Source organism: Gavia stellata, chromosome 13 (assembly GCF_030936135.1).
Source record: "Gavia stellata isolate bGavSte3 chromosome 13, bGavSte3.hap2, whole genome shotgun sequence".
Taxonomy (NCBI): domain Eukaryota; kingdom Metazoa; phylum Chordata; class Aves; order Gaviiformes; family Gaviidae; genus Gavia; species Gavia stellata.
The window spans coordinates 9,787,724-9,805,716 of NC_082606.1; the positions used below are offsets into that span (position 1 = coordinate 9,787,724).

Below are 17,993 nucleotides of genomic sequence, written 5' to 3' on the forward strand. Positions count from 1 at the left end.
CTCAGTTCCGTCTCATACTCAGTTGTTTGCCTTAAATAATAGCCATTAAGAGGAGGAGAATATCTGTGCAGACAATGAGTGAGGCTGAAGGAAGAGAAAGTCTTTGCAGATGCTTGCATTTATGAGCTAAACTACCAGAGGTCCATAGTTCAGAAGCAAATCTTTTTGATGCCTGGAGTGGTGAAGAAGACTGGAGGACTAATGTTTTGGTCCCAAGCTAACATATACTGTTGCATTTCAAAGAAAAGCAAGATAAGATAAAATCAAGTCTGATCCTTGGAGTTAGAGAAGGACGAATTAAAGGAGAATACTTTACAAGAAGCAAAAGCCAACAAGTAGTCTCCTCCTCCATTGTGTGTTGAGGGCGTTTGTTTTTTTTAATACTTTGTCTTTGGTTTTCTTCCAATTACGCTGGATTTTATCCAGCTCAATGAAGAGGATGTCAGATGGTTTGTTCCTCAAATGTTTAGCTCATAATTATATGAAGACATGTTCTTTAGTATGGTGCTGCTGTCTTCATCTGATTACAGTACATCAGTAAAATTCAGTTTCTTCTTGATCTTGTCTCCTGCTCCTGCAGCTGTGGCAATGCCTCTGCTGTGACAACAGTAGATTGTTGTCTGGTTGCTTTCCAGAATGACTTAACAATTTTGGATCTACTTGCACTTACTTGCAAAGTGTAAGTACTTCTTCTGTGTAAGTGGTCCAATTAAGTACAGTAATCCAAACAGGGACTTCAACATAGTTCTAATGCTTCTTTCAATTTATTTTCCTCTTTCTCCTTTTCTATTTTTTAAAATTTTATTTTCTTTAAACAAAGGAAATTTATTCATTGGGTGAAGTCAGGCTGACACTTAGCAAATTTTGTCTTACAATCTTGGTCCTACTTACTTCCCCACTGACCCACAACACTGCAGGTTCTGAGTTTTTGCAGAGCATACAGTGCCAGTGATGTGGAGTTATCTGAATTGTCCCTGGTGTTTTGCTGAAAGCAGATACAATTTGGACCAAAAAAGTCAACAGGAATCTACAAGGAAAAGCTGAGCGTTATAATCCCTTTCATCAACTGTAGCACCTACGGTCAGTGTGGTAGTCCTGCTGAATAATAGATGCGTTAATGAAGAGACACTTGAAAAGGATACTTTAAAAAAAAAAAAAAAAAAGAAAAGGAGGAGAACCTGAGGGAAGGACAAATCCAGCTTCCATGTTAATGGATTTAAGATTAAAGAGGTTCAGAGAGGAGACTACAAGGAAATTATCCTGGTCCATGTGTTTGGTCTTGGTCTAGCAACCTAACGGTTACTGAAATTTTTCTGAGTGCATCATGACACAGTGAATTCTAAGGACAGGTCAGATGAAGAACCTTAAAGCAGTCCGTGCTAGAATTTAGAGTTCTCTGATGTTCATACTTTATAAGAGCACTTTCACTATTTTATATTCATATTTAGTGGTAACTGAAGGTGTTCAGAATTGGGAGATTCTTGGTGCTTTGGTGACTTAATTGGGAGGATATTATACTGCCTTTAAATAATAATGCAAGGAAGATGTTTGTCTCATATCTAGAATGTAAGTTATAATTTAAATCAGACCTGTAGCCACATTTCTTAGTGAACTAGGAGCAACATGTTCCCAACCCTTTGAGCAAAATACACATCCTCTTAGATGACGTTTACAGACTATGTGCTTCTGCATGAAATGATGTATAAGCTGCTTCCTTAGCAGCTTACTAAAAACCTGGCTTTTTAAATGCCTCAAGAGCTGTCATCTACCTGCATCCTAGAAATCCTGGTTTATGAGACTTTACAGTTATCTGGAGAGATTTTCCTTGTATGTATAGGGTTCCATACTTTAGTATGGAACTATGATCATTGTATGTTGTATGCCAAAGTTGGCTTTAGGATTTTTTTTAAATTAAAACTAATAATTTTAAATTGAAACACAACAGGTTATAACCTGCTTCGTAATTAAAAAAAAGAAAGCCAATAATATTTTACTTTGAAAGATTTGGATTTCTCCATGCACTTTGTGTTTGTTCTCTTTGCACAGATGTCTTTCTAAAAAAGCATCGCTCATTTGTAGACTGCAGCCTATACTGATTAAAGATAGTCAGTGTTTTTTTGGACTGAACAGTTTAGGTTTGTGTTGTTGTATAACTTATCTCCAATTCAACTTGTTTTCAAATCCTGAATGTATAATTTTAAATAAGTAGGTTGATGTTTTGTTTTTAAAAATCGCTGGGGTATCATTCTCTTTCCAATGTAGTTGAACAGCTGTTGAGGCATCAGAGGCTGCCTCTTGTACCTGTTGATCAGCTTGTCACTTTTTTCTCTGAAATAAGTTTGTTGACTCACTTGGCTTGAAAAGAATGGAGATGTGTAAGGATATTGATAAAGCTATTCAAATGCATCAGCTGTTGAATAGCAAGTGTACAAACTGTTGCCCAGCAGTAGTGGTTCCAGGTGAGGTTGAGTGGTGGCACACCTCAGCTGTCTAATATGCCTTAGGGAATCGTTTGCAGACTGACACTCCTGTTCTACTGAAGGGTGCTTCTGGCACTGACTCTTTCTTAGATATCCTTTTGTTTATGTACTAGCTTCGTTATCTTATCTTCACAGATTTTAGGGCCTATCAATGTAAAATGTACTACACTGATAAAGTTCTGAAGACCGAAGAATGAAAGAGAAGGCAGAGGGGAGGCGAGGGCTGGAAAACTGAAGAACCTCTTCATACAAATCTACTCTGAATTGTCTTTTTGCCTGGGGGAAAAAAAAAACCCAAAACACTAATAGATTCTGGATGTTTCTGAAGGACAAAATTATTTTCTTTGTGAAGGATCTTTACTGTGGCATTTGGTGTGAGGAAAGTGGCAGGAGTAGTGTCACTGCCCTCGGGCCGGTGGGTAACAGCCCAGGCACCCCTTTTGCTAGCAGTTGTATCGCCTTCCCTTACCTGCCTGCTCCTTGCTAATACATTTCCCTTTAGCAACCTCACCTGAACTTCCCCTGCTAGAGCTAAAGCATCTTCTTGCTTTTTCTGTTCTTACTGATTGATGAGGGTCATCACTCCCTGTCCTCTCTAATACCTCCTTTGTATATTTGTAAGACTGTAATTTCTCTCTTCAGTTTCCTTTCCCAGGCCTAATCAGGTCCCAGCTCTTACAGTCTTTCCTTACGGGTCAGGTTCTGTTTTCTCCTGAAATCTCTCATTTTTATTCCTCACATTTTAAAAATAATAACTGTAGGTCAAACAAAACTTGATTAAAATTTTAAGGATTAATATGAGAAATAACTGTGCTTGTGGTAGCACATAGAGAACACCTTTTCACAGTAATGAAAAACTTTACTCATATTGCTCCATTTATGTGACATTCACCTCTGAACTGTATCTACTAAGCAGAGCTTGAGCTCTGAAATACTTTATTTAATTTTTACTAGCATCTCCTGGGAAACTCAGCAAAGATCCACCCATTAGATCACTTGACGACAGCTCCAGCTCTGTGTACTCCAACTGCTTAATCAGAAATGGGGAGAATAGCTATGTGTCTGTAGTCTTGTCACGTGTCTGGATCTGTCGGCACTCATGTAAAGGTTATTCCCAATCCAGATCCAGACCAGTGTGCGCCATTTGAGTAGCAAATCATTTGGAAATATGTGTCCATATAGCCAAAAGGCATGGCAGAACTCCTTTCATAATCAGTTTTAAGCCTCGCTCCTGCAAGTACTGAGAAATCGCACTAAGCTCAAGAAAAATAGGTGCAAGTTGGCTTTGGTACTAAAATCTAGTACACATGTATATTAGTTGCCTTTTTAAATACTGTTTCAGAGAGAGAGCATCATGAAAACTAGATCAAGAGGAGAAAACTCAGTATTAAATTTAACATGTGTTGTTCTGAAATCCATTTCTTTGGAAGAAGCCATAGCTTTTCTTTAACATGCAAGTTCATTTTTCTCAAGTGAAACCTCTTCACCTGAGAATTAAAAAAAGGAAAAGATTCTTGGTTTCATTTGAAGGGTTAGGGCTATTGTGTAATTCTCAATAGCGTTAACATCTAAGTTCTATGAATGGGATTATGCACTTTTGTTCTTTCCACCTGAGCAGTTCATCTATCTAGTGGCCATTATCTCTTGAGAAATACTTCAGTGGTTGGTATCATGTGCTGGAGAGTTTCTCAATATTTGCTGCATTCTGGTTAGATGAAACCCAGTTCTGTGCTAATGTTTCAGTTCAGGGAGTAATTTCTTCCGTTCTTTGAGTTTCTTTATTATACAGTTGCAGTCCAGTCTTGGGCTTAGGTCAGCTGTGAGGAAACCAGCAAGCTTTAACAATAATAAACACGTAGGTTGTTGGAATTTCTTTTGCCTCTTAAGAAAGCTCATTCAGAAAACCACTTAATGACACAGAGTATGTGAGTAGAAAGTGCAGCATGTAAGGGAACAAGTCACCTGGACTTGTGTTTGAACGAGCTTCAGGACTTCATTTCAGGAATGAATGAAGTGGGTGTGTGTTTCGTTTTGTTTGTTTCTCTTTTTTTTTAATTCAAGCGAGTGAAGGACTGCTGCTGTATTTAAACAAACAAACAAAGGTGTGAGGTATGAGCTTCTTAAGGTACGAAAAAGTAAAACTTAAGAGTTAAATCCATGTAAACCTGTTTAGGTACACAAAATTTTTTTTTCATGCTTGAAGAATACTATTCAATCTGCGTATGGTGCAGGAGGCACCAGCAGTGTTTCTTTAATATTAAAGCAGTGTGTGACAACAAGTAATAGTTTGGCTTTTGAGCCTGTGGATATTTGCTTCGATGGTAAATGAGGGAAGCCATACCAGAACTGAACTCTGATTTCTCTCTGCATGGATAACTTTATTGGTCAGAACTGTGTGTTTTATGCCATCAAAGATATTAATACTCAAAAGTAACTATATAATCACGTGTTCCCATCACATAAATTGCAGGAATTTATAAAAGTAAATATAGTTTCTAGCTGTTGTTCTTCTGTAAGCAGTGTTTGGTATCTTGCAAGTTAAAAAGGGTGGGAGCATCAGCTTCTCGGAGTAACATTAATTGTTTTCTTTTGGCTATAAATCTGGGAACAAAATGATTAAATAGACTGGAGAAGAGGGGGAAAACTCAAATAAAAAGGCACTTACATTTATTGCGTTTTGCAGGGTTGTTTTCAGGAACAAGGTATGTCTCTTGAGACTTTGTTTCTTATCCATTTTATAGAGCTCTGGCCTCTTAACAGCACCGCTTTAATGACTTGTTCTTGGGGTTCTGAGTTGGTATCAGCACTTGCCATGAAAACAAGCCTGTTACAAAGAGGTCAGGTTTCACGAGACAGCAATAGACTTGTAAAAACAGATTTTACTGGAACAAATAAAGTCAGAATTAAGAAGAAACCAGAGATTTGTGTAAAGAAACAAGATACAGAAGGAGCAAGTATTGAGCTAAACTGATAATATATAAATTTAGATGAAAGATAAGTGGGGATTTTTTGTTTCTAAACCCATATTTAGTGACATTAATGAGTTTTTCTGAAGATTTTGTGCAGTTCTCTGTAATTCTGACTTTTGCTATCTTTCAAGATTAATTTTCTGAGAAAATACATTGTTCCTGCTCAGGTGGAAAAATGTTTTTTTAGTATCAGCTTCAATTAACAACTTGCATTGGATTTTCTAAATAGTATAGCTGACTCTGTTCTTGCTTGCTATCATGATGACATTTTGTGTTCTGTGAAATACCAATTTTCCTCAGTTGCTTTTGTAGTTCTTGAGAGTCTCACTTCTGTCTTTAATCTTCAGCTGTAATGCACTGGATGCATGGAAATAAATCATTCTTTTTATATACATAAATGAGAACCAAATATTGTGTTTCTTTTGTCTCACTCGGTCCCTTTAAATAATCGTACCAATATAAGAAAATTCTGGGTGTGATTTTTATAGTTCCTATGGAGATTAAACTTTTAAAGGTGTGTAAGAGCTTTGCTTCGATAAGACTGTATAATTACCTTTCTGCCTTGTTAAAATGGTCCGTCCTTATGCTACTGGCTGTGCAGTGCAGCTGTGCTACATGATGGTTCTGAAACTCATGTTATGTTGATTTGTGTTGTTCTTATTATCTATGCCTTTATTACATTCCTACGGATTTTATTTTGAAAGCAGGGTGGACTTGCCTAGTTTCCTACATCATACTTTCAGAAAATGAATGAAGAATGCAAAGCACTACATTTTCTGTTAGAAAAATTTGTTAAGAACAGCACTAGGGAAATATTATCCTGACTCCAGGTGAACACACGTTGTCTGTGGAGGGAGGAATTAGAACAGAGAAGGAGGGAAGGGAGGAAGTAAGACAAGCCTGGATTTTTTTTATTTTTCTTTTCTTTCCCCCTCTCTGTTCTGTGGTGGAAAACTACAGGAGGTTAGACTGCATCAAATTCAGCAGAAAGCAAATCCAGAAAGTTTAGAGTTACAGGAACAACCTGGTGTATGTGCAGGTTATTTGAATTGCACTGAGTCTTTCTGTTCTGTGAAGTTGAACTTCTGTAGGTAGGCAAAGAACTATTAAGTCTTTTTTTTCTTCTGATGATTCCTTAGCAACCAAAAGAAAATCTATTTAAGGAGAGAACTGTTTTCGTGTCTCCCCCAACAGGCTTTAAATGTAAGACTTCCGTTGTGACGTCTTTATGCAAGTCGTGGGGTGTTTTTGTTTGTTTGTTCTTGAACCTGGTACTGCTCAAAGGTGAAAGAAAGAACAAAAAGTGGAACATAGGGAACAGGGTTAAATTCTGCCAGTGAGAGAGGCTAGTTCTGTCTGCGGTGAAGGTGGGTAGGGTGTGCTGGGGCTGCGGGAGAGTGTGCTGGGGCTGCGGGAATCCCCTGCCAAAAGCATGGGACTGGTCGTAAAAATGGATACTGGAGCTTCTCTGCTTGCGTCCTGGGAGTCTGAATCACATTTGAGGTTCCAGACCTAGTTTCCAGCGGCCACGGTGTTCGGTGTTTGCATCATGTGGCTGCAGCTGCTTTCAGGTGATTTTGCTGTATGAGGTGGTTGGCTTGTCTTGTTAATCACAGTCTTTGGGAGGTCTGTTCACAAAACTGCAATGTTTTAATTCTGCTGGTATGATAAGGAACGCTCATTTCTGCAGTGCTGGTGAAACTACAGGAATGCAGTGCAACAAAAAGAATTTATTCTGACCAGGGAAGTGAAATAGGTATAGTAGTAATAGGAATCTAAGTTATGTAGTTAGGCCCATGTTAGGAGTCAATTTGTGCATGGAGGGGAAAGCAACCAGGTGATGTCACATTTCCATCCCACTACAATATTAATCTATTGATGCTATGCAGTAGTATTAAAAGTATGGGAGGAGGAGCATTCGTTAGAATGCTTGGTGTGCATCAGTACTGCGTATGTGCTCTATGCAGAAGGGCATTATTGAGAACATGTTAGAGTAAATAGGATGAAAAAACATTTCAGTTAATAAACAAGTAAAAGAGAGGAATTCTTTCAACACAAAACTTGGATGTTAAACCAATATTAGTATGTTACCCATCTCTCATCTATTGAAATAATGTTTCTGTATAATTTATACAAGAGTAGAAATTTATTTGAAATCTAATTTTTTTTTTAAAGACAAATCAGTACCATTGAGGCAGTTACAGGGGATGGAAATGTGTGTGGAATTATTTGTGTTGCAAGTTATCCAAAAGGAGTTGCCTCTGAAGAGTTGTTCTTTCTGTTAATTATGTTGTAAGTAGCAGTAAATAAGCAATTAATTAGAGGGTTTTGTATTCCTTTCCCTTTGACTTTTATTTTTTCGAGCAAAGAAATCCAACTACTGATAAATTTCTTAAGTGTCTGTTAGCTGGAAGGTATTTATTGATCTGCCACTTCAGTTGGCTCAATTTTGTGAACTCCTTAAGCTGTAAATGCTCAAAATTATCTTGATGCTCTGTGCATCAGGCATCCGCTTGGTGACTGCTCGGACTGTTGGGATGAAAAGTGTTCTTACATGATTAAACTTACTTTGAGTTCTTTTTTGGTTTTGATTTATTTTTCTTATCAAACATGAACTTGTAAAACTCTGCAAATGCTTTTACTAAAGTGAGTATTATTAAAGGACTAAAATATGACTGTCAGGAACCAAATGTTTTAGAAATTTTCTATTCTGGTAAAATTTTTTTTGAAGTATAGTGGGGCCAGTCCCAAACTAGTTGGATTGACATGACATGAACTTCATTAGTTTAATAATTGATATGCTTTCCAGCTGCATGCCAGTCAATTTGTATGCTTAATTCTATTTGAGAGTGTAATTTTAATTTTCATTGACACATTTTATTACTGACTTAGGTTAAAGCAAAGTTATTTTAAGTAAACCTCCAACCAATGAAACCATGCTATCAAGCAAAGTTGACAAGGTAATTAAACCTATCTTTCTTTGCATGTAGAAAAGAGGATTATTTGAAGTATTTGTGGGTATTTTTGCAAGTTGATCTATGATATGGAGTTTGCTTTAGCCAGGAATTTTTCCTCGCTTTAGTCCTTTAAATTTGATGTTCTCTTATTTTTAGCCATTTCTGCATTTGAAGTCCAGCCACTTTCAACTGAGGTCCAAGAAGGTGGAGTAGCTCGATTTGCCTGTAAAATAACAGCAAACCCTCCTGCCACTGTGACTTGGGAAGTGAATCGAACAACTTTACCTTTAGTCACGGACAGGTATGTAGAGTTACACATTTTAGAATGTAATTTATTTTCTGTGATAATTTTGAGCCTGCTAGAAGAAGAAAACCTGAATACTTGCAATGACGTTACATAAAAAAGGTTCCATGTGTATAGTATGTCAACTATTAAAATAGCTAGTAATAGTTATGTTGTTAATGAATTTTAAGTAGGTGTTATGAGTGCAGACCAGAATCACCCGCTATTGTCTACACAGTAATCATTGACCTATGAATTGTTATTGGTGAATTTTGCATGCAAGTCACCCTCAGGAATGGGAATTGGTGTGGGATACAGAATAGGTAGGCTTTGGCGCTGTGTGGGTGGTTTGAACTAGTGGGATTGCTTTCACAGAAGAATTGATGCTGAACGTGTTTTTCTTTAGAGGGCCAATAAAGAATTGTATGTATAGAAAATTGAGTTAAAACACTTTATGCTAGGGAAATTCTGTACAGGGGGACTTCTCTTGACTTGATTAACTTGAAGCATACAGCCTGCTCCCTGCTAGGTTCTCTCCATGTCCAGATTGTATTCGTTGAACCTATTCCCATGCTTCTTTACATGTAACTTGTGTTGAACATGTCTAAGATACCTAGAATGTAAAGGAAGGTAAAAAGAGAAACATGAAAATGGAAAGCATGGGTGGGTTTCTGGGAACCGTATACCAGTTACGCCAGTATATCAGAAATTGCTGCCGAAAATCAGCCAACATCCCAACCTTTCGTTGGGATGGTTGCTTCTGAGGGTGAGAAAGATCTGCTTGTTGAAACTAAATTCCTCTGCTCTCATCATGGTGCTGGGGGGAATCTTGCCTGTAGCTCAGAAATGGGGGGAGGTGAGTCATGTGTAGAGAATGTTTTTGAGTCTCCAGCCTGCTCTTCCCAGGTCAGTGTAGCAATGGCTGTTTGTAAATCAAGTAGTTAATTCCATGGTGGTGTTCACTGTCTGAACGTTTATCTACATTTCTTTTTTTGTTTCTGTGACAGGATAACCACTCTACCTACAGGAGTTCTTCAGATCTATGGTGTTGAACAGAAGGATGCTGGGAATTACCGATGTGTTGCCACAACGATAGCCAATAGACGTAAAAGCACTGAGGCAGTGCTGAGTGTTATTCCAGGTAGTCGGCACGTGAGATTTTTTTCAGTGGCATTATATTCTTTTTTACATTATAGCAAAAACACTTACATGCACTGGAAGAGCTGTAACTGTCCTCTGAACCAGTTGCCCAAATAATAATTTTGCTTGCTTGTATCTTGTGGCTAAAATATTGTTCAGCTTAAGTTTCCACAATTACTGAAATAAGGCTTTGGTGTAAATTTAATTTTAAGCATTCTTAAAAAAAAAAAGTAATGTTTTATTTCATATTTAATTGAGTTTTTGTTTAATTGTTCTCACTTCCTTTGATTTCCCCCCCGCCCCCCTTCTCCTCTCCAAAGCCTCAGACTTGAAGCCTTTTCACAAGCCATCTATAATAGCTGGTCCGCAAAACATTACGGCATCTCTTCATCAAACTGTCATACTGGAGTGTGTAGCCACAGGGAATCCAAAGCCAATCATCTCATGGAGCCGGTTAGGTAGGTCTTAAAATTACAGCATATGACCTTCAGCCTGTGGAGAGGAAGTGAAACTGGAAAGAAAGGATTTCAGCAATTAGGTTACTGTTCTGAGGCTTCATGTAGTAGGTAACGATTAGTAGGTTAGGGTAGGGTAAGTGAAACACTTCTGGTTGAGTACTTCCATGCTGCTGTTAAGAAGCCCTGAGGTTTTCTGAGGCTTTGGACTCCCTACTTTTGCTTTCAGTTCCACACTGTCCCCAGTGCAGTGTGGGCAAAGTGCTGGGTAGGGTGGTGACCTCCAGGGATCTGTGTCTCGGAGTAGAATCAATGGTGAGTTAGGGCAGGTTGGAGTGGTTGCATCCTATGAAACAATCCTGTAAATGTTTCTCCCCTTCTTCTTAGAAGTAGTATGTGAATGTGATTTGGACCTTGTGTTAATGGGCCATTTGGACTATGGATAGGTATAGTCAAACCCTGAGTAGTCTGCCTGGAAGGGGAGAAGAGAGGGAATGCAATGGTAGTAATAATATTCATCAGCGCGTCACATTTTTCCATGAAAACTACCTCTGTTTTTATTCTGACATGTACCTAAATGTAAAAGTCAGAACTGTACCTGTAGAAGCATGAAAAGTTTTCCTACATTTTTATTTCTAAAAGTGGGAGAAATAAACATGTTTACTGGTTAATTCAGTGGCTCTTACAGATAAACAAGTAAGAAGAATGTTACCTAACAATCATAGAGCATTTGATGTGAAAATAGAAGAAAATACATGGTAATCAAATATACTCATTTTATCCCCAGCATAATTCAGAAGGAGATAGATGATGCCTGTTTGTCAAGATGATGTGGATGTTGGTAGTGATGAACTGAATCATAGTGCAAGGCAATTGGGGAGGATAATTGGGAAAATGGCGTTAGTTTTTTAGCTGTGATGGTGAATTTCAGGTATAAACCACCTACCAAGTGGTGAGACCCAGCCATCTGAATGGTCAGATGACTAGAGTGAAGAGCAAAGCAAATGCAAAATGGAAACCTGTGAAAGCTCATCTGTGATTTCCCTTTGCATCTTTCAATTTTTAAACTCTAATCTATGCCATTACTGCCTAGGCAAACCTTTTTAGAGAAGTTATTTAGATACATTGAACAGCCTTCTAACCACACTTCTCCCACTCTCTCAAATAGACCATAAGTCCATTGACGTCTTCAATACCCGTGTCCTTGGAAATGGGAACCTCATGATCTCTGATGTAAAGGTGCAGCATGCAGGCGTGTATGTCTGTCGAGCCACTATTCCAGGCACACGAAACTTCACGGTAGCAATGGCAACTCTTACTGTGCTGGGTGAGCCTGCTTTGACTTCCACAGTGTGTTTTAACAACTTGTGTCTGTCTTGAGCTGTGCTATGTACGAATTTTTATCTCAAACGTAGCGCACCAAGGGCTGTAGGGAGACTGCAGAGATGAAACAAATTGCAGAACTGTGGCTGCCTTCTTCTGTCTGTTGACTTAAATGAGAAGTGTCAGATATTCAGCGTTTGAGTTATAAACTAGCAGTTCATTTGCACTTGTAGATAACCCAGGTGCAATGTTTGCTCTGGAAAGACAGGCTTTCAACACAGAAAAGTATCCAGTAACAAAGTAGAAATACATAATATATATGTATGCTTTGTGAACAGTATGTCGTAGGCTGGAGTTTGGTTTGTTTGTATTCATAAATGCATGAACGAAAATGTGTAGAAGTGTTGCTATCTGTGCAGATAGTAGGTATCTTTAATCAAATGTGCTTTGTTTACATGGAACATGCTTTCTGCATGGGAATATGTGTATTTGAGTGGCCTGAGGAGAGAGGTTTGTGTGTGGAAAATAAATTATTATTCTGACTGTCCTTGCATTTGTGGGGGCTTGATTTGCTTTTTTTTTTCTCCCCCCCCTTGTTACTTATCTGTAGCTCCACCTTCATTTGTGGAATGGCCGGAAAGTTTAACAAGACCTAGAGCTGGTACTGCTCGTTTTGCTTGTCAGGCAGAAGGAAATCCTGCCCCCAAAATTTCATGGTTAAAAAATGGAAGGCGAATACACTCCAATGGTAGAATAAAAATGTACAACAGGTAAGATTACAATTGCTGTATGAGAGCTGTGCTAGTAATGTGCTACCAAAGGATGAAATTCCAGTAGCTAAATACAACCAAGCAAGATATAACTCAAGTAAACATGAAATTGGACATGTAGTTATGAACATTTCCTTGGCAGAAGGAATGCAGGTTAGTCAATACCTAAAATCCTCAGCAAAGCTTTTGTGATCGCTGCCTCACCTGGTGGGGAAACGGAAGTGATTTCACGACAGAGTTGCTCTAGATTTACAGTAGTGTAGCAGAGACCAGGATCTTGCTAGTTGTTTGAGGCTCCATTTCACGACTTCTCTATAGTGAGCTGCTTGTATTAAAGAGTTGGTTAAGAAATGTCAAACCTAAGGTTGTGCTTTTTGCAGGTGAGGAATAGATTTACAGGTTTGTTTTCACTATGCCTGGTTTGCAGGCATAAACATAAACATGGCAGGTTTTGAGGAACATTTCAAGTTGCTAAATTTCACAGCTGCATATCCTAATAGAAGGGTTTGTGGCGCATAAGTCAATTATACTAAACTCATGAAGAGAGGCAAACATAACTATTATTGCATTACGTAGAGCTAAGTTTATCCACGATGTGAGCTTTTTTCCCCCTTTTTCTTCCCTTTGAATTCAGTAAATTGGTGATTAACCAGATCATTCCTGAAGATGATGCCATTTATCAGTGCATGGCTGAGAATAGCCAGGGATCTATTCTCTCCAGGGCCAGGCTTACTGTAGTTATGTCAGAAGACAGACCCAGTGCACCTTACAATGTGCATGCTGAAACGATGTCAAGCTCAGCGATCCTGCTAGCATGGGAGAGGCCACTGTATAATTCAGACAAAGTGATTGCATACTCCGTGCATTACATGAAAGCAGAAGGTAAGCAGTTTGATTTAAATACTATTCAACTACTTGTATGTGGTAAGAAATTGAATGTTCTTGCAAAGACTGTCAAATTTGATTGGTTCATAACCAGGGCTGCATCAAAGCATACCAGCATATAACTGCATATTGTAATCAACAGGCATGCTTGGGGAAAAATGCTTTTGCCACATCATCTCATTAGTGGGACTCAGCGTTCTTCCAACTCACCCTTGTCCGATTGCTCCAGTGAACAGATTTGGAAGTTAGGAACAGGCTTTAAAACCTGGGGACTCCATACTACTGTGTGGGCTTCCCTCTGTCCTCAGCAGAAGCTTCTGTCTACTCTTTCGAGTGTGTGCTTGGCAGGGAAGCATACAATAGAATCCTGGAGCCTTGTAGATTTGAACTTTTTGCCAGAGACAGCTCTTCTATCTAGATCCCCAAATTCTAGTGACTTTACTGGGTTTCATATATTTTGGAGTAGAATAATTGATACTGTATTGGCTTAACTGTCTTCTCTTAGAACGAATATTGGCTGAATGGTAAAATCCACTTTCCTTTGACCCCATGGTCTCCTATAATGAGAAAAGTATACTCAAACTCTAAAATATGCTGAAATAGCCATGAACAGTTTATCCTAGTCTCTGAAATGATATATAAATTCCTATATAAAAGGGAATGGAGTGTTAGAATAAAAATTAGTAACTAGACATTTTAAAACCACTTAGTATTATGTAATTGCTTTAGGTTAAGGCAATCTTTAAGGTGATAGAAAACAGGCATTTTTCATAAGCAGGAGAAGCGATTGCCAAATGACTTGAAAATTTGTTAGGTGCATGGCTTAAACTAAGCTGCAATGTAGCTCTGTTTTCTAGGAGTGATTTCCCTTTCCATTTCTGTTCAGTAAGCGATTTATTCAAGGACAGGACTGCAGATGCTCAGCTCTGTGTGGAATACCAGTCTGCCATCTGCTAAGCAGAGGACAGGAAGGACAGCTTAATTACTCTAATACTGATGCAGGAATAGCTGCCTTTGCTTTTGCAAGTGTGGTATTTCAGGACACAAGAGAATTTTGTCTGAAGGAAGGGAGGAAAGAGTTTTAAAAGATAATGAGGACAAGAGGTGCGTGAAATTACCCCCTACACTTTCAGTCACTGAGGTATTGTGCTCACAACCCCTTCTTAAAGCTAGTATGAATAAAGTCACACTAGATAAGTTATCTCAGTAATTGTATGGCTGGTGCCAGTGTGGAGAGCAGAGACTGGGTAACTTCAAGGAAAACTGGCCTTAGAGAAGTGTGTATTTGTGCAGGAAATACTTTTGCACAGTAGTGAAAAGATGTATCTTCTGAAATGTGTTTTCTACAAAATCATTTTGCAATCCCTGCTTCATTTACTTGCTTATCCAAAGGTTGTATTTTGTGAAATGAGATTGTAGCTTGTCTTGGTTTAAAAAACAAAGTAAACACCAAACAAAAGCAAGCAAGCAACCAAAACCCTCTGATTTATTTGAACTTGCTTTCTCAAATACCCATTTTTTCATCTTACCAGTCTGTCTTGTGATATTTACTTTATTTAATATAATGCTGTTGTGCATCCTTTCACATTAGTAAAGAAACCCACACAGGGAGAGTGGGGAGGGCTGTGTTAAGAGGGGTAATTACATTGGTGGGAATCAAAATGTAGGTGATCTGCATGCATCTTTTTTCTTTGGTAACAAGATTGGGTAGTACCAGAAGATCTGCATCAGGACATAAAACCACTTTTGTCTCATTTCATAGAAAAAACGTTGAGCTTCTAGGGCTAGTGGACTGTACTTCTCTAAAAATAATTGCTTTCTAAATAATGGTCTGTAAACCTTTCTGAGGATGTTGCCCATATATCAGAGGCATTATTAAAAACCTAGAAAATGCCTTTGTGAGAAAGTATCACATCAGCCATCTCTCTAATGTAAATTTAGAAGCAACTATATTAAAAGGAATGCAAATTAAATGTTAAGGAAAATCCTTTATGACATTCACACCATACCAAGCCATAGAGGTGCTAACATAGACTGTTGACATTATCAACACCTTATTTACTATGTAAGAATTGTGGATAATTATTTATTAATGTAAATGGTTTGTATGAATATATTGCTTTCCTTATTCCTTTCAGCCTGTCTTTCCCCAGTCTGCCCTCACACCCTGTTTCAGACCCCGATGATTTAAAATTATCTTAGATGTATGTGACTTAACTAGAGTATATCTTTCTTGCGTAAAGCTTCTCATGTAAATTTTTACTTTATACATTTATGTTCATATATTGCTCACTTGTTTTACTTAGGAACCACATTTGTCAGTGTGAGTAAAGAACATCTTACTGCAAAAGAAAAACAGTGCTCGCTGAGTCTCCTAAGTTGTGCTGATGCTTATGATTCCATAAACTTTAAACAGAAAGTAAAACTGGGTAATACACTAATCATATTCAGTTCTGTAGAGTTTTTTTCTGTAGACTTTGCAACGTGGTAGGTGCTTTGAATAGAAAAGATACCATCACTCATCATGTAATTTCACAACTCGAGTATTCTGATGTTTCACTGTAAAAACAGGTTCAGGTCCTCTTCCTTATTTAAAAAAAAAAAGTTAGTGTTTTAATGAAGTTAGTTGAAGAAACTAACAGGTGTTTTTTTGTGTTTTTGTTTTTTGTTTCTTTAAGCAGAATGTTTTACATTCAAATCGGGGTCATAGTAGCAAGAAGAATAAGGGTCTGATGAGCGTGCATGTTGGAGTGTGTTAATTCCTTGTTAGTGATTTAGAAAAGGCACAAAGGGAACACTGATTGTGGTGGAAGGCGAGCCTTGTTCTCTATTATGGCTGTTTCATTAGGGCCTCTGCATGAGGCCTAGCAATCCATTCAATGAGAGAACAAGTCCTTTTAATTTGAGCTCAAGGATCTTGTTTAGCAGGTCAGAAATCGTGCCTTGCAATTCCTAATTAACAAGCCATTAACTAGTCTGTTGTGAGATGCTCGTAATCTTGTCTAATTAAAATGCTATCAAGTTAATTCATAAATGTGGGAAAACTTAATGGTGGAATTTGCCTTTCGTTTTGTTTATAAATTCAGTTGTGAAGAGGAGGAGCTGGCTCTTAGAGAGTTTTGATTAAGTTGACATGCACTTGGTGTGAATTGTTCATTAACACAGCAGCTTTCACCACACTTCTTCCACTTTATAGCCTTCCTCTATAGGAATAAAGCCCAACAAAGACAAGGACTGCTGCATGCCTTGCTATGCATATTTTAATGTGAATTGCTGAGAAATTTTTTCTTTTTTTTTTTTTAACAACTCACTAAGGAGCCAAACATTTTTGAAGCTCATTCTGGTCTGTTCTTATTGGCCTTTCTCCAAATTAAAGAAAAAACCATGTCAATCAAATGTAATAGAATTCGCAGGGCTAAAATGAGATCCTTTTGCTGAATAAATTCTTTCTGTTTGTTTCTTTTTTTTGGGGGGTGGGGGTGGTGTTTGTTTTGTTTCTGATGGAGTGGAGTCCTCGCATTCCTTGCAGTCTGCTTATAGAAAGGCTCTGTAAATAGGTTTTGAAAAAAACGTCCCTGACTCTAAACAAATAGATTTAGAAGCTTGGTATGAATTATAAGGCTATTAGAGCTTGTCTGTTGTGTTACTGTACATTGGGCACAGTTTGTTATGACTAATTCTAAATAGGGTTTAGAATCGCATTCAGCATCCCTTATTCAGGAAAATCCTGAAACACCATAATCTACACCACAGCAAGACACAGTTACTCCTGCGCACAAAAGAGCTTTTACTAAGTAGGGTTGAAAAAATAGAGGTAGGCTGGGGAAGAACATGAAATAACTTTGTAAGATCTTAAAGCCGAGATACTGTGATGTTTAGGGATTGTCAGGAGTTTTTGTTTGTCTAACCCTTGTTTTATGCCAGGTTTAAATAATGAAGAGTATCAAGTGGTCATTGGAAATGATACAACCCATTACATTATTGATGATTTGGAACCAGCCAGCAACTACACCTTCTATATTGTAGCTTATATGCCCCTGGGAGCCAGTCAGATGTCAGATCATGTGACTCAGCACACCCTTGAAGATGGTAAGACAAATACCACTGATTTAGGTGAACATTTTTATTTGCACTGAATAAAAACGTGCAATCCAGTGTTAACAGCTCTTGAGGATCCCAACTTTCTCTTGATGTCAGTGAAACTTCTGGATATGTGCAGTGTAAGACTGAGCCAGCTAAGGAAAGGAATGAGAATAAAATAACATTCTGACAGGGCAACATTGTATGTTACACGGTGTCTTTTTCTATGTTGAAAGACATTTCATTAAATCATGTAAATAACTATTTCAGATCTTAAAGAACTCCCTCAATGTTGAGAATTTGATGATAGCCTAGGATTTAGTCTCTATGACTCTCTTGGGCATCTGAAACGTGAATCAAACTGCACACCCACTGCAGCTTTTGCAAATTTTGAAGGAAAAATTGGAATAAAAATTTGCTATAAAACCCAAACTTTTTTGTTTATGTGCTTGTTAGTATAATCAGAATTTCATAAAAGACCCTCCTGACTTATTTCTGTGCAGTGATTTAACTAATCTGAACATCATGGCAACAACAAACTGTTTAGTACAGTTCATTAGAACTGATTAATAAATTCTGACAGGGTTAACCTTCGGCAGCATGGAACATTGCCAGTTCCAGTTGTCTGCCTGCCTCTGCCAGGAGTTACTA

General features: G+C 38.0%; 1 protein-coding gene across 1 annotated transcript in view; it reads left to right on the forward strand.

The window, feature by feature from the left end:
* Positions 1-17,993, forward strand: part of PRTG (protogenin) — an 87,235-nt gene that overhangs the window by 27,711 nt on the left and 41,531 nt on the right. The window contains 7 exon segments of the mRNA XM_059824156.1: positions 8,563-8,707; positions 9,697-9,830; positions 10,150-10,287; positions 11,453-11,611; positions 12,218-12,377; positions 13,012-13,259; positions 17,187-17,351. Coding sequence (XP_059680139.1) covers positions 8,563-8,707; positions 9,697-9,830; positions 10,150-10,287; positions 11,453-11,611; positions 12,218-12,377; positions 13,012-13,259; positions 17,187-17,351 — 1,149 coding nt within the window.